The sequence below is a fragment of the Hypomesus transpacificus genome, unplaced genomic scaffold (genome assembly GCF_021917145.1).
Source record: "Hypomesus transpacificus isolate Combined female unplaced genomic scaffold, fHypTra1 scaffold_31, whole genome shotgun sequence".
In the NCBI taxonomy this organism is placed as follows: Eukaryota; Metazoa; Chordata; class Actinopteri; order Osmeriformes; family Osmeridae; genus Hypomesus; species Hypomesus transpacificus.
This window is the reverse complement of record NW_025813837.1, coordinates 2,125,498-2,139,061: the sequence shown is the minus strand read 5'-3', so window position 1 is coordinate 2,139,061 and position 13,564 is coordinate 2,125,498. Positions and strand designations below refer to the sequence as shown.

The 13,564-nt window shown below is 50.8% G+C and overlaps 1 protein-coding gene across 1 annotated transcript; it reads left to right on the top strand.

The window, feature by feature from the left end:
* The first annotated feature begins 203 nt into the window (after positions 1 to 203).
* tnksb (tankyrase, TRF1-interacting ankyrin-related ADP-ribose polymerase b) lies at positions 204 to 13,296 on the top strand. The gene is given in 29 exon segments (XM_047015727.1): positions 204 to 706; positions 1,291 to 1,515; positions 1,648 to 1,743; positions 1,856 to 1,892; positions 2,094 to 2,169; positions 3,611 to 3,631; positions 4,971 to 5,065; positions 5,256 to 5,322; positions 5,444 to 5,630; positions 5,849 to 5,970; positions 6,360 to 6,451; positions 6,624 to 6,702; positions 7,214 to 7,385; positions 7,647 to 7,726; positions 7,814 to 7,959; positions 8,133 to 8,241; positions 8,243 to 8,299; positions 8,395 to 8,614; positions 8,791 to 8,900; positions 9,016 to 9,204; positions 9,486 to 9,726; positions 9,968 to 10,050; positions 10,223 to 10,343; positions 10,468 to 10,565; positions 10,836 to 10,910; positions 11,060 to 11,165; positions 11,324 to 11,510; positions 11,667 to 11,823; positions 12,025 to 13,296. Coding segments are annotated over 29 exon segments (3,789 nt in total). The 5' UTR covers positions 204 to 252; the 3' UTR covers positions 12,112 to 13,296.
* Positions 13,297 to 13,564: the final 268 nt, after the last annotated feature.

Here is a 13,564-nt window from a genome sequence, read left to right as displayed (position 1 = left end):
TTTCTTAAATAAAGAGTAAAGAAAAAAGTTCTTCCTCACATGCACTTAAATATCAGAAGTAAAGGGACATTTGTAGTTTGGTGAATTCCAAATATATGTCCTTGAAGCAAATAAGAGTTGGACTTGAAGCGAACACGAATGACACGTTAGAAGATTTAGTGCAAACCCCGCAATCTGGCCCTAACCGGAAGTTTAGTTGGCTTACACAGGAAATGTAAGGGTGGTGTTTATTGTTGCCAGAGAGCTGCAATAATGGCGGTGTCTCGTCGCTCTTCGCAGCAACAACAGCAGAGCACCTTACAGTCTCCGCCACGGAACAGTTCTCTTTCGCCCAGTCCTCCCGGGTCCCCACCGATGGCTTTGGTGACGGCAATTGTTGTGCCACCAGACAGTGAGCGTGAATGCAGCGGTGGGACTGGGATGGAGATGCCTCTGGCCTCACCAGATATTCCGACCCCGGCCCTGGGTGGGAGCAGCGCAAGCTCGACCACAACAACCTCGGGTGGGGGTAGCAGTCTCTCGAGCCCCGGTTCTGTTGGCACGAGCCCCGGTGACGGTGTCAGTGGGATCGGGGGAGCTTTCCGGGAGTTATTTGAGGCCTGTCGGAATGGAGATGTATCACGGGTGAAGAGGCTTGTCGATTCTGTAAACGTGAATGCGAAGGACATGGCCGGGCGAAAATCGACTCCACTACATTTCGCTGCAGGTTAGCAACCAGTTAGCTACAAGCTAGCTATGCTAGTTAAGCTAATTATAGCTAGGCTTTCAGCTTGTTTAGATATTAACGTCATCAGGGATATTGTGTGCATAGTTAAACACCGTTGCACTATCACATTCCCTAATACACATCCTATAGTTAGTGCTAACGGGCAATGGTTAATCCGCAATATTGTTTGTTATTCGACAGTTCGCTTGTCAGCTGCTGACCACTCCACTTGTGCAGCGCAGGCCTGTCCCCCCCCATCATCATAATCAACATCAGTCCCTCAATTATCGTCATTCTCACTTTCAATTAATACTTTTAAAACTACGTATATACGTTTTAAATAAAATAATAGCTATTACATCATTTTACAAAAAAAAACGTAGTTGTAAAAACACTGCTTAATTATTTAGCTAATATTCATACTTACGCTAAACTAGTCCTGTAAATATGGACAGCTAACACGTCGTAAATGTAATCCTAGTTTGGAATGGCAAAGGAAAGGAAGTACTACCTAAGTGAAAATCACTTATGTTCTCTGAATGCATTAAATAAGTACACTCAATTAAATGTATTTAACCTTCCAGGTTTTGGCAGAAAAGATGTGGTGGAGCATCTTTTACAGACAGGTGCCAATGTGCACGCTCGAGATGACGGTGGTCTTATCCCCCTCCACAATGCGTGTTCCTTCGGCCATGCTGAAGTAGTCAGTCTCCTCCTGTGCCAAGGTGCTGACCCCAACGCACGTGACAACTGGAACTACACACCCCTGCACGAGGCTGCCATAAAGGGCAAAATTGACGTGTGCATCGGTAAAGTCCCATTTGGCGTTAGCATGGTCATCTCGTACAATTTATTTTAATGCGTTTGTGTTTTCCTTTATCAATGTTAAATCTTTCCTCTCGTGCAGTTTGAAACTCTGAATCGTTTATTAATTCACACAGTGTTGCTCCAACATGGAGCGGATGCCAATATCCGCAATACTGATGGCAAGTCTGCTCTGGATCTGGCAGACCCCTCTGCCAAGGCTGTTCTTACCGGTGGGACTATGTTCATTGCTTAATTTCAGTGGTGTCTTAGCATGTGTACTAATGTGTGTATGTAACCTGGTGTATCTTGAGGCTTCTAACCTTATTGTTTGTTTGGTCTCAGGCGAATACAAGAAGGATGAACTTCTGGAAGCAGCGAGGTGAGCACTGGAATGTTGCACTTCATTTTCTTTTTTGTTGTTGTCACATTTGAAATGCATTTCTTCAAATACTTCCAAAAGTGTCCCATTTGGCAAGAATAATTTATTCAGCAAGCAAGTGCATTAATTCATAACTCTGTATTCTGTTGTCCCCCCCCCCCCCCCCCCCCCCTGCTTTCTGGGGTCTGTTTGAAATGTCAGAAGTGGGAATGAAGAGAAACTCATGGCACTGCTGACTCCACTGAACGTTAACTGTCATGCAAGCGATGGCCGCAAGGTAAGATATCTGCCCGAAGTACATCCATACTGTTTAGTGATGTCATTGTGACACAGACCGGCATACTGCATTGGGTATAAGGAAACCAGACAGAGCCTCCAAAGAACACCTGAAAGGAATTTTGACCCATTTCTAAGTTAACAAAGTTACTTTCTTGGTTTAGGATTAAAGACACCATCAGTTGCTAGCTGGAATTAGTTTATGTTGTACTTATTAAGAGGATTTGTGCTGCTGAATGGATTAAGCAAGGGCGGCTTTAATGTGGACTCGTATTTGCATTAGCCTTACGTTTAATGAGCTCTGGCATAAACCTGTCTCCTGGTGAGATATGTCTCTAAACATTCACGTCTAAATGGCTTTATCAGGCTGAGTTCATATTTAACACGCCTCAAATGCTTTATCTTTTTTTTAATGTCCTCCTTGTTGGGGACAATTGTTTTTTTTTTTGTTTTTTTTCCTGTGGTTAATAACAACTTTTATGGGAGTTTTTGCAAGCTGTTTAGGAGAGTTTTGTCATAAACAAAATCAAATTTTTCTTAAGATATTCTCACAATTTAACTGTACGACTCCATTATATTTATTTCTATTGGAGGCTCATATGGAAATGACAGATTATGGTAATTGCCTGTAATATGAGCCTAGTAATTGCTCTTGCTGGTACAGTGCCAGGTCGTCGGGAGTATTTTGTGGAGAAGAGGGTGTTTTTGATTTTATTACATCACGCATCCTCTTCTTTATCTGAGTAGAGGTGTATTATGTTGTGTGCTTTCTAGCACATTCTTTTACCTGGGGCATTCTGACTTCAAATGTCAGTGTGTCAAGCTATGTTATATTTGTAATGTTCGCAGTTTATTATGATTATACTTTTTTTTTAATTCCTTCATCCTGTTTGGCACCCCGTTTATGTCCTGTTTTTTCCTTCTCATCCATTATTCATAAACGGCAGGGAATTCATCTCTCAGTTGGCAATAAACCATAGTCTAGAGGCCTGCTTTAGTATGCCATGAAGAAACCCGGTTAGCCAAGTGTTTATGCTGTGTCCTTTTAGATTTCCTACTTCTTTTTTTTTTTTAATCTCTATTTTGCTGGTGAGACATGTTTGTGGTTTTGGGAAGACAACAGCTTATCCCTTTTGGTCTGGTGACAACAGCATAGTCCTCTCTGCCTGTGCCCTAGTTCCGTGTGTCAAGTCTTCAAGGCACTGAGACCTTTTTCCGTGAGGCACCACCACAGATTCTTGGTGGGATTTCTCAGTACTGTATGAGCCGGAGCAGGACGGTGGCGTTCATGAAACAATGCGCTCTGTAGCATGGTGTCAAATGTAGGCCACTTTCGATGGTGTAACCAGTGTGTTTCCTCTTGCTATGAAAATATGTTACCCGTTTGTAATTTTTGGTTTCGTTTTTGTTTTCTGTGTGAATCTGGCAACTTTATCGATCAGTCAACATCCCAAAAAATGCTGGTAAGTTTCTTTTGTATATAACGGCCACCTGATTGATGCACTGTTTCATTTGTATCTTTTTTTTCTTCTTCTTTAATCCATGTTTTATTTGCCCAATAACATGGCTATCACTTGTAATTGTGCATCATTGGACCTGGGTGTACTGGTCACTTTTATATACCCCACCCAGTCTGTGTGTGTGTGTGGGACCTGGGTTAAAGCTGAAGCTACCGCCCTACTTCTGGATTGGGAAGGCAACTAATCCCTCCACTGCTAGCCTTCTGCCTCCCTTTATTCTGCTCCCTTTCTAACTCCCTCACACCCACCCCACCCACCTACCTCACCCACCACCGCCACCCGCTCCTCAGCGGGTGTCCCTGTCTGTCGTCTGACTCCATCTCTTCGGTGGGGATCACCTGTGCATGCCTGTAAAGCCCCCGCACTCTCATTTCCTCACTTCAGTTCTCGTGTATGTTTGTGATTTGTGTCCTCTCGTCACCACTAATACAAACGGAGTATCATGCATCCGTGTCAAAAAATGGGGAGGGGGGAGGGGGATCACACTGCTTGATTTTGATACTGTGCCGTCACATTGGTTTGTGTTCATGGACCAACCTTCCTGTGATCAATTGCCCTTTTCATCAAACGCCTGAATGATGCCATCCGAATATGGCCCTCCTCTGATTTGTCCTCCAGGCTATGCTGTAATGACCCTCACCATATCTTCTGTTTTGCCTTGATGTCGGTTTCACATGAGTGCATGAATAGCCATGTTTTCTTTCCATTAAGCGTGCGTGCTACACATCAGCTAGACCCCCCTCCCCAAGTAGGGAATTTTAACCTGTGTCCTAGCTTGGCTATACTAACAGTGTTTTGTTTGGCTGCTGTGTGCACCATGTGATTTGAATTGGCTTGTGCCGACACGCACAAACACACAATGTCTATAGCACAACACTAATTATCCCTGACAATTTGTTGGAAGATGGGATCCACAGGCTAGTTAAAATGACAATCACCACGACGGAAGTCACTGACTTCAAGACTTCTACCTTAAGTCATGTGATTTTCAACTTTTTACCCTAAAAAGACACCTAGACAAGCTAGCATTAGTCCTGGTATACGAGCGACCCGACACGCTACCAGGAACAGGAAGTTCTCGTACAGGAAGTTGACCCCGTCAGTAAACTCACTGTTGGATCAGCCCAGTGTTGTCATCTTGCATCCACCCCTCCACCGCCCCCTCTCACAGGCCGTAGCCACCCCCTCTGATTGTAATCGGGCCTGCGCGTGTGCACCTCTCTGAGGCAGGGTGTCCCCAGCGCCGCAGTGAGCGCCTTAACGCCTTCTCCTCTCTCCCCAGTCCACCCCACTGCACCTGGCGGCCGGCTACAACCGCGTCCGCATCGTCCAGCTCCTGCTGCAGCACGGCGCAGACGTCCACGCCAAGGACAAAGGGTAACCCTCTCCCTCAGACGCTCCCGGCTGGTTCACCACACTCACACATGCTTTTGAGGATCGAATGTGACTACTTTGATATGGAATAGGGATGGTTATTCTGGCCAAACTGATCTGTGGTCGGTTCATAACGGCCGTAGATGCCTGACGATGTATGGTGTCGGATGCTGAATTGATGTTATGATTGCAGGGGTCTGGTCCCTCTCCACAACGCCTGCTCCTACGGCCACTTCGAGGTCACGGAGCTCCTCCTCAAGGTGAGAGACTGTCCCCCCCCCCCCCCCGGCATATCACCCGCCGGTCCCCTGTGGACCCGTGTGTTCAGGACGTCGTCGAGAGTTACTAACCTGCCTTCTGATCCCCTCCCTCCCCCTCCAGCATGGGGCTTGTGTCAACGCCATGGACCTGTGGCAGTTCACGCCCCTCCACGAAGCCGCGTCCAAGAACCGTGTGGAGGTGTGCTCCCTGCTGCTCAGTCACATGGCCGACCCCACCCTGCTCAACTGCCACAGCAAGAGCGCCGTGGACATGGCCCCTACCCCGGAGCTCAAAGAGAGGCTCACCTGTGAGTAGAGCCGCCGACCGAGACTCATTTACCGGAAAGCCGTAAACGTGGCACTGTGTGCTGAGTTGCGTCGTAGGGGACGTGAGCATAATCTTCTCTCCCCTCTCCCGTGCAAAATGAGACTGGCAAGGATCCGACACACTCCTACGCACTCGCTGTCATCTGAAGCTCTAACAAAACTGTTGGTGCTCATTGTCTCCCTCTCTCTCGACACCTAGATGAGTTCAAAGGTCACTCGCTGCTCCAGGCGGCCCGCGAGGCGGACATGGCCAAGGTGAAGAAGACTCTGGCTCTGGAGATCATCAGCTTCAAACACCCCCAGACCAATGAGACAGCCCTGGTAGGACCCCCCTCTCTCGCCTTGCACACTGACGCCTCGTTCCTGGAACTTCTTTAACCTCGACAGCTGAAACCCAAATGAATAAGACCCTGCTCAGACCCTAGCATGAGCTGCTTGACAGGATGAAATAGTAAAGCATAAAAAAAAACGACAGAGTTCCATCGTAAAAATGTGTGTCGTGCTCGATCGTAAAACAAAATTGTACAGTGCTTGACAGTAAAAATATGAAAGTGCTTCTCTCGCTCTGTCAATATTAAAGGGCCCCTCTCAAAGTCCACAAGCTAAACCATCAGTGTGAATGAAAATGACGTGGCAGCCTAGTATATTCCCCAATGCGGAGCGAGGGATTGCATGCTCGCCGTGACTGTTGTGGTGTCCCTGTGTTGCAGCACTGCGCCGTGGCCTCGCCTCACCCCAAACGGAAGCAGGTGACCGAGCTGCTGCTGCGTAAAGGTGCCAACATCAACGAGAAGAACAAGGAGTAAGTAGCACTGCCCCAGATCCGCTCACCTGCTGTGGAGCCAGAAAGACCGGCTGCTGACGTTAGCCGTCTCTTTCTCTCCCTCTCGCTCCTCCTCTCTCCTTGTTCTCTCCCTCTCGCTCCTCCTCTCTCCTTGTTCTCTCCCTGTCTCTCTTTCTCTCTCTCTCTCTAGCTTCATGACAGCCCTGCACGTGGCAGCGGAGAGAGCACACAACGACGTCCTGGAGGTCCTGCAGAAGCACGGTGCCAAGGTACACCTGGCCTCCCTGCTTGTAGTCCTACCTGTCTTACCTGTCCTTCCTGCTTGTAGTCCTACCTGTCCTCCCTCTGGCCTCCATGTTTGTAGTTCTACCTGTCCTCCCTCTGGCCTCCCTGCTTTATAGTCCTACCTGTCTTACCTGTCCTCCCTCTGGCCTCCATGTTTGTAGTTCTACCTGTCCTCCCTCTGGCCTCCCTGCTTATAGTCCTACCTGTCTTACCTGGCCTCCCTCTGGCCTCCATGTTTGTAGTTCTACCTGTCCTCCCTCTGGCCTCCCTGCTTATAGTCCTACCTGTCCTCCCTCTGGCCTCCATGTTTGTAGTTCTACCTGTACTCCCTCTGGCCTCCCTGCTTGTAGTCCTACCTGTCCTCCCTCTGGCTTCCCTGCTTGTAGTTCCTACACCATCCTACCACCAAAGCCCTGGGTATCATGCTGTCTGTTCTCCTAGTCACATTTCCCATGGTCTGTGTGTGTGTCTGTTTGTCTGGTGGGGCGTCTCCAGGTGAACGCGGTGGACACGCTGGGCCAGACGGCCCTCCACCGGGCGGCGCTGGCGGGCCACATCCAGACCTGCCGCCTGCTGCTCAACTCCGGGGCCGACCCGTCCATCGTGTCCCTGCAGGGCTTCACCGCCTCGCAGATGGGCAACGAGGCCGTGCAGCAGATCCTCAACGGTGAGGCCACACACACACACACACATACACATGGATATACACACACTTACAAAATACACTCGCACTCATACTCACATACACAGATGCTCTCACACGCATACAGATGCTCACAGACAGATCCAGGTTTTCAGTTTTGTCTGTGACTTGACCTCAACAACAGGAACCTACAATATGATTTACAAATTCTCAATGAAGCTTTGATTTTAACAGGGTTTTGTTTAAGATCTCTTGAAACATTTCTTCATTTTTTTTTCCTTTCAGAAAACGTTCCGACTCGTAACTCTGACGTGGACTACCGTTTCCTAGAAGCTGCCAAAGCCGGAGATTTAGACACTGTTCAGGTAGTCCCCCCGACGTTCCCTTTTAAAATCTGTGAGACCTCAGGCGTCGTTCCCCTTGTAACCGCTCTTGTGTCTGTGTGGCCACAGCAACTGTGCACCCCTCAGAATGTGAACTGCCGCGACCTGGAGGGCCGCCACTCCACGCCGCTGCACTTTGCCGCCGGCTACAACCGCGTGGCCGTGGTGGAGTACCTGTTGCACCACGGAGCGGACGTCCACGCTAAAGACAAAGGGTACGGGCAGACGCCCCCCCCCCCCCCCCCCCCCCCCCCCCCCCCCCCCCCCCCCCGTACACCTAACATGTCTGCCTAAATACAGTTTGGGACTTTATGATTTGACATGACACTTATGTTGTGTTCTCTCACCCTCCCCACCCCTCGCTCGCCCCTCCTTGTCCCCCCTCCAGGGGTCTGGTGCCGCTCCACAACGCCTGCTCCTACGGCCACTACGAGGTGGCCGAGCTTCTGGTCCGACACGGGGCATCTGTCAACGTGGCCGACCTGTGGAAGTTCACCCCCGCTCCACGAGGCCGCCGCCAAGGGCAAATACGAGATCTGCAAGCTGCTGCTGAAGGTCGGTGGTCTCCGTCGAGCCCTCGGCTGCTCCGTCACCAAACAGATCATGTCGAGTGTTTTTTGGGTTTTTACGGTGGGGTTCTGTGTGTCCAGCATGGAGCGGACCCGACCAAGAAGAACCGGGACGGGAACATGCCCCTGGACATGGTGAAGGACGGGGACACGGACATCCAGGACCTGCTGAGGGGCGACGCCGCCCTGCTGGACGCCGCCAAGAAGGGCTGCCTGGCCCGCGTCCAGAAGCTCTGCAGCCCTGAGAACATCAACTGCAGAGACACGCAGGGGCGCAACTCCACCCCCCTGCACCTGGCAGGTAACAGCCCCCCACCCCACACACACACCTCTCTACTCCATACACACACACACCTCTCAACTCCATACACACACACCTCTCAACTCCATACACACACACGCACACACTGTAGCTGTAGACTAGTGTTGGGTGTTGTGACGTGACTGATGTTGTGTTTGCCGTCTCCCTGGGCTCAGCGGGCTACAACAACCTGGAGGTGGCCGAGTATCTCCTGGAGCACGGAGCCGACGTCAACGCCCAGGACAAGGGAGGACTCATCCCCCTGCACAACGCTGCCTCCTACGGGGTAGGACACACACACACCTCCCGATCAGATACCATACAGGTTGCTCACACGTACGAAATCAAACTCGACCTCCATCCCCGCTCGCTAACGTTGCCACCCCCTCCTCCCCCCCCAGCACGTGGACATCGCGGCCCTCCTCATCAAGTACAACACGTGTGTCAACGCCACGGACAAGTGGGCCTTCACGCCTCTCCACGAGGCGGCCCAGAAGGGCCGCACCCAGCTGTGCGCCCTGCTGCTGGCCCACGGAGCCGACCCCGCCATGAAGAACCAGGAGGGGCAGACGGCTCTGGACCTGGCCACGGTGAGAGACCCCCCTCCCTCCCGGCCCTCACCTCCAGGCCCTCACCTCCAGGCCCTCACCTCCAGGCCCTCACCTCCAGGCCCTCACCTCCAGGCCACACGTGGTTTTAACGACCCCGTCGATGACAGTAGCAAATACATTGCTATGGCTTGGAAATGTCGTTTGTTTTGTATTCCCGATCTACAATCGCCTAGCGTCAGATGAGACTCAAGCTTTTAAGGACCTCTACAACCCGCTAATTACCTCCTCCCCCCCCCCCCCCCCCCCCCCCCTCTTCCCAGGCGGACGATATCCGGGCGCTGCTGATGGACGCCATGCCCCCGGACGCCCTGCCCAGCTGCTTCAAGCCCCAGGCCACGGTGGTCAGCGCCTCGGTCATCTCCCCGGCGTCCACGCCCTCCTGCCTGTCGGCCGCCAGCAGCATCGACAACCTGGCGGGGCCTCTCAACGAGCTGTCGGCCTCGGGCGGAGCCTCGGGAGTGGCAGACGGAGCCACGGGCTCGGACAGGAAGGAGGGAGAGTGTGAGTAGACCTGCCGGATCTTTCCGGAGCTTTGAAAAATGACTCGTCGTTTTTTTTGTGTGTGGTTAAGATCTGTAGGAAAGGGTCCCCATGTAGAAACGTTTGTTCTGTTTTTGCAAGGGGGGAGGGATATATTTTTGTCAATTCCAAATTCTAAGCAAGACTTGTTTTTCTATACTGACCGGTTGGCTAAATATCTCGTCTGCTAATATCCCTGCTGTCTTCTTGGTTTGTTCATCAGTGGTGATGCTGGACATGAACATCAGCCAGTTCCTGAAGAGCCTGGGCTTGGAGCACCTGAGGGACATCTTCGAGAGGGAACAGGTGAGTCCTGCAGCCGGGGGGGTCATCACCCCACCGCCGCCGACCATTCACTAGGCGGCGTCTCATCCGTGTCTTGTGACGTCACGCTCCTGTGAGGACTGTGGAAGGGAGATGGATGTCATAGTTGAGGATCGTGTGTGTGTGTTTGCGTTGCGTCCTGCTGCTGTGTCAGATCACCCTGGACGTGCTGGCTGACATGGGTCACGAGGAGCTGAAGGAGATCGGGATCAACGCCTACGGACACCGACACAAGCTCATCAAGGGGGTGGAGAGGCTGCTGGGGGGGCAGCAAGGTGAGGACACTCGTCAGAGGACGATGGATGCCGCTCTCGCGGCCTTAGCTCAGAAAACCCCCCCTGGAAGTTTCTGGAAAGCCTCACGTGTCAGGGTGTTAACGCCAGGTCGTTTGTCCCTCAGGTGCCAATCCGTACCTGACATTCCACTGTGCCAACCAGGGCACGGTCCTCATCGACCTCGCCCCCGACGACAAGGAGGGCCAGTCGGTGGAAGAGGAGGTGGGTCTCCTTTCTCTTTTGTAGGAGCCTCATGTACTGTCCATTCAGTTCATCACAACAACCTGACAGTTGAACATAATTGGCTCCTCTCACTCAAACTTCCTCCTTAGAATGGGTGGAATGTGGAGATGTTCTAGAATGTATAGATGTTCTACAATGGATGGACCATTTTAGGATGTGGAGTGTTCTAGAACGGATGGGACTGTGGAACGTTCCGGAATGAACGGAAGGTGTTTTAAAAGGAGCGTTCTCTCTCCTTGTGCCCTGCAGATGCAGAGCACCATCAGAGAACACAGGGACGGCGGCAACGCTGGCGGCGTGTTCAGCAGATACAACATCATCAAGGTCTGCCTCGACACTCCACTACCCAGCCACCCACCACACCACACCACTTAGAAACCTCCTCTCGCCTGACTTACAAGTGGCCTGTCTCGCAACGTCACCTGTAACACTGTTGTTCCCTTACCTGAACGCGTGTGCATTTGTGTTCTCAGATCCAGAAAGTGGTGAACAAGAAGCTGAGGGAACGCTACACACACCGCCAGAAGGAGATTGCAGACGAGAACCACAATCACCACAACGAGCGCATGCTCTTCCATGGTAGCGACGCTCAATATAATCAAATATGATGTATCCATTTAGCATACGCTTTTACCACTGAGCTTTTCCCTTTGATAGTCCTTGATAATCCTTCGCATTATGTACGATCGTAACAGCATGTGACTTAAACTGTGTATCTGTGCCTGCCTTGGGTCCAGGTTCTCCTTTCATCAACGCCATCATCCACAAAGGCTTTGACGAGCGCCACGCCTACATCGGAGGCATGTTCGGAGCGGGCATCTACTTTGCGGAGAACTCCTCCAAGAGTAACCAGTACGTCTACGGCATCGGGGGAGGCACGGGCTGTCCCACGCACAAAGATCGCTCTTGCTACCTGTGCCATAGGTAAATTAATCAAAAAAATGTTTTGGGGGGGGGGGGGGGTTCATATCATAGCATAAGAGTTTTACACTGTTATAATTTTATGTGAAATATATATATTATTATTTTTTAAACTATTGATTAGCTGTAGTTTGACCTTTTCTCCTGTCCTGTCTCCAGACAGATGTTGTTCTGCCGGGTGACCCTGGGGAAGTCCTTCCTCCAGTTCAGCGCCATGAAGATGGCCCACGCCCCCCCCGGACACCACTCTGTGATTGGCCGGCCCAGCGTCAACGGCCTGGCCTACGCGGAGTACGTCATCTACAGGGGAGAGCAGGTGAGCACGCAAACACGTCCCAAAGAACCACCACCCAGGATTTACCCACAACTCCCTCTTTCCATTGTGTTGTTTGTCAAGAACTGGATATATTTTGGGAGGGAGCGTAACTGTGGTTTGGAAAGATGCATCCATCAGTGGGACCGATGTTACTTGGCTAGCATGGGTTCGTACGCTGACATGACGTGTTGTGTGCTGCAGGCCTACCCAGAGTATCTCATCACCTACCAGATCCTTAAGCCAGAGAGCACAGCCCAGGCAGCTGCAGGAGCCGAGCAGAAGTCCTAGTCCTCATCCAGACCAACTGTCAACAACCCCCCCCCCCCCAACACACACACACACACACACACATACTGAACATGGCCCTCGCGCTCACCAGGGGGGGGGCGCTTGGTGTTTTTTGCTATTTCTCGACTTACTGTAAATGCCTAAAAGAGAACTTTTTATTTTCATCAAGCGATTCCATTAATCTAGCCCAGTAGAAAAACCAGGGACTGGTGACATATATGAACTATACTGTGTATTATCTCTCCTACTCGTGGTGAACCGTGTCAGTTTTCTTTGCATTGGCTGCATGTACAATACGGACGCATGCACGGCCCAGTAGCGTGTCTGGGTTCTCTCTCCCAGTCTACTGCCCTGTTTGGGGAGGGGCAACGTAGAGCCCCGCCCTGTTGGGGGAGGGGCAACGTAGAGCCCCGCCCTGTTGGGGGAGGGGCAACGTAGAGCCCCGCCCTGCTGGGGGAGGGGCAACGTAGAGCCCCGCCCTGCTGGGGGAGGGGCAACGTAGAGCCCAGCCTTGCTGGGGGGGGGGCAGCGTAGAGCCCCGCCCTGCTGGGGGAGGGGCAGCGTAGAGCCCCGCCCTCCGCCCTGCAGTGTCCACATTTAAGCCGTTAATCATTCTCACCTCATCATGCCTCGTTGACCCGGAGAATCGCATAACAACTGACCCCCCCCCCCCCCTCTCGTCCGTCCGTCTGTCTCCACACACTCTGCAGAGCGAATTCTGGCGTTTGTGATGATGTGTTAACAGAAAGGTCAACCACGTGGTTCCATCAACCCGATTGCTATGCTGTCTTTTTTTTTTGGTTCCGTTCAATTTCAATTTCTTGGGGGTATTCCATATTGAGCAATATATCACTCAAGCCACATGAATAAGATGATATCAATCATCTACTCAAACATTCTGTAGTAAGTTGCACAAGATGATGTGATCTTCACTGACAACCCAGATGGCCATGGTCTTATTTACAGACATCCCATGTGTAAGGATTTGCACTTTTACATAGAAACTATTTAAGTTATTTGAATTGCAAATGTTATGGGAAAAAATGTTTATGTACAGGTTGTGTAAATGGATGTGTATAACTGTCTATGTTTAACAGTGTCATTTGAGTTTAATTGTAAATGAAGTCTAAATTTCTTTCTGGCCTTCTTGATTCTCTTACTTTTTTGAATAAACGTTGTCCCAGAGTTTGTTGGTCTTTTTTTATTGATACATTAAGTTTATTGTAGCTGCTGTGTTCTTAAACCTTGTGCAGAATCTTACTTGCATAAATGAAAACCACGCATTTGTGATTAAGGCTGTAGCAATGTAATTTCCCTCAAACACTGTAGATTGTTCACAAACCTCCAGAACTGGGAAAAAAGAAGCATAGAGTTACCATCAACCGCTAAGCTGTAAGACTTCAAGCATCACCTCGGTTGCCTGGGTTTGGAGTGGGTATTATAGGTGGGTTAG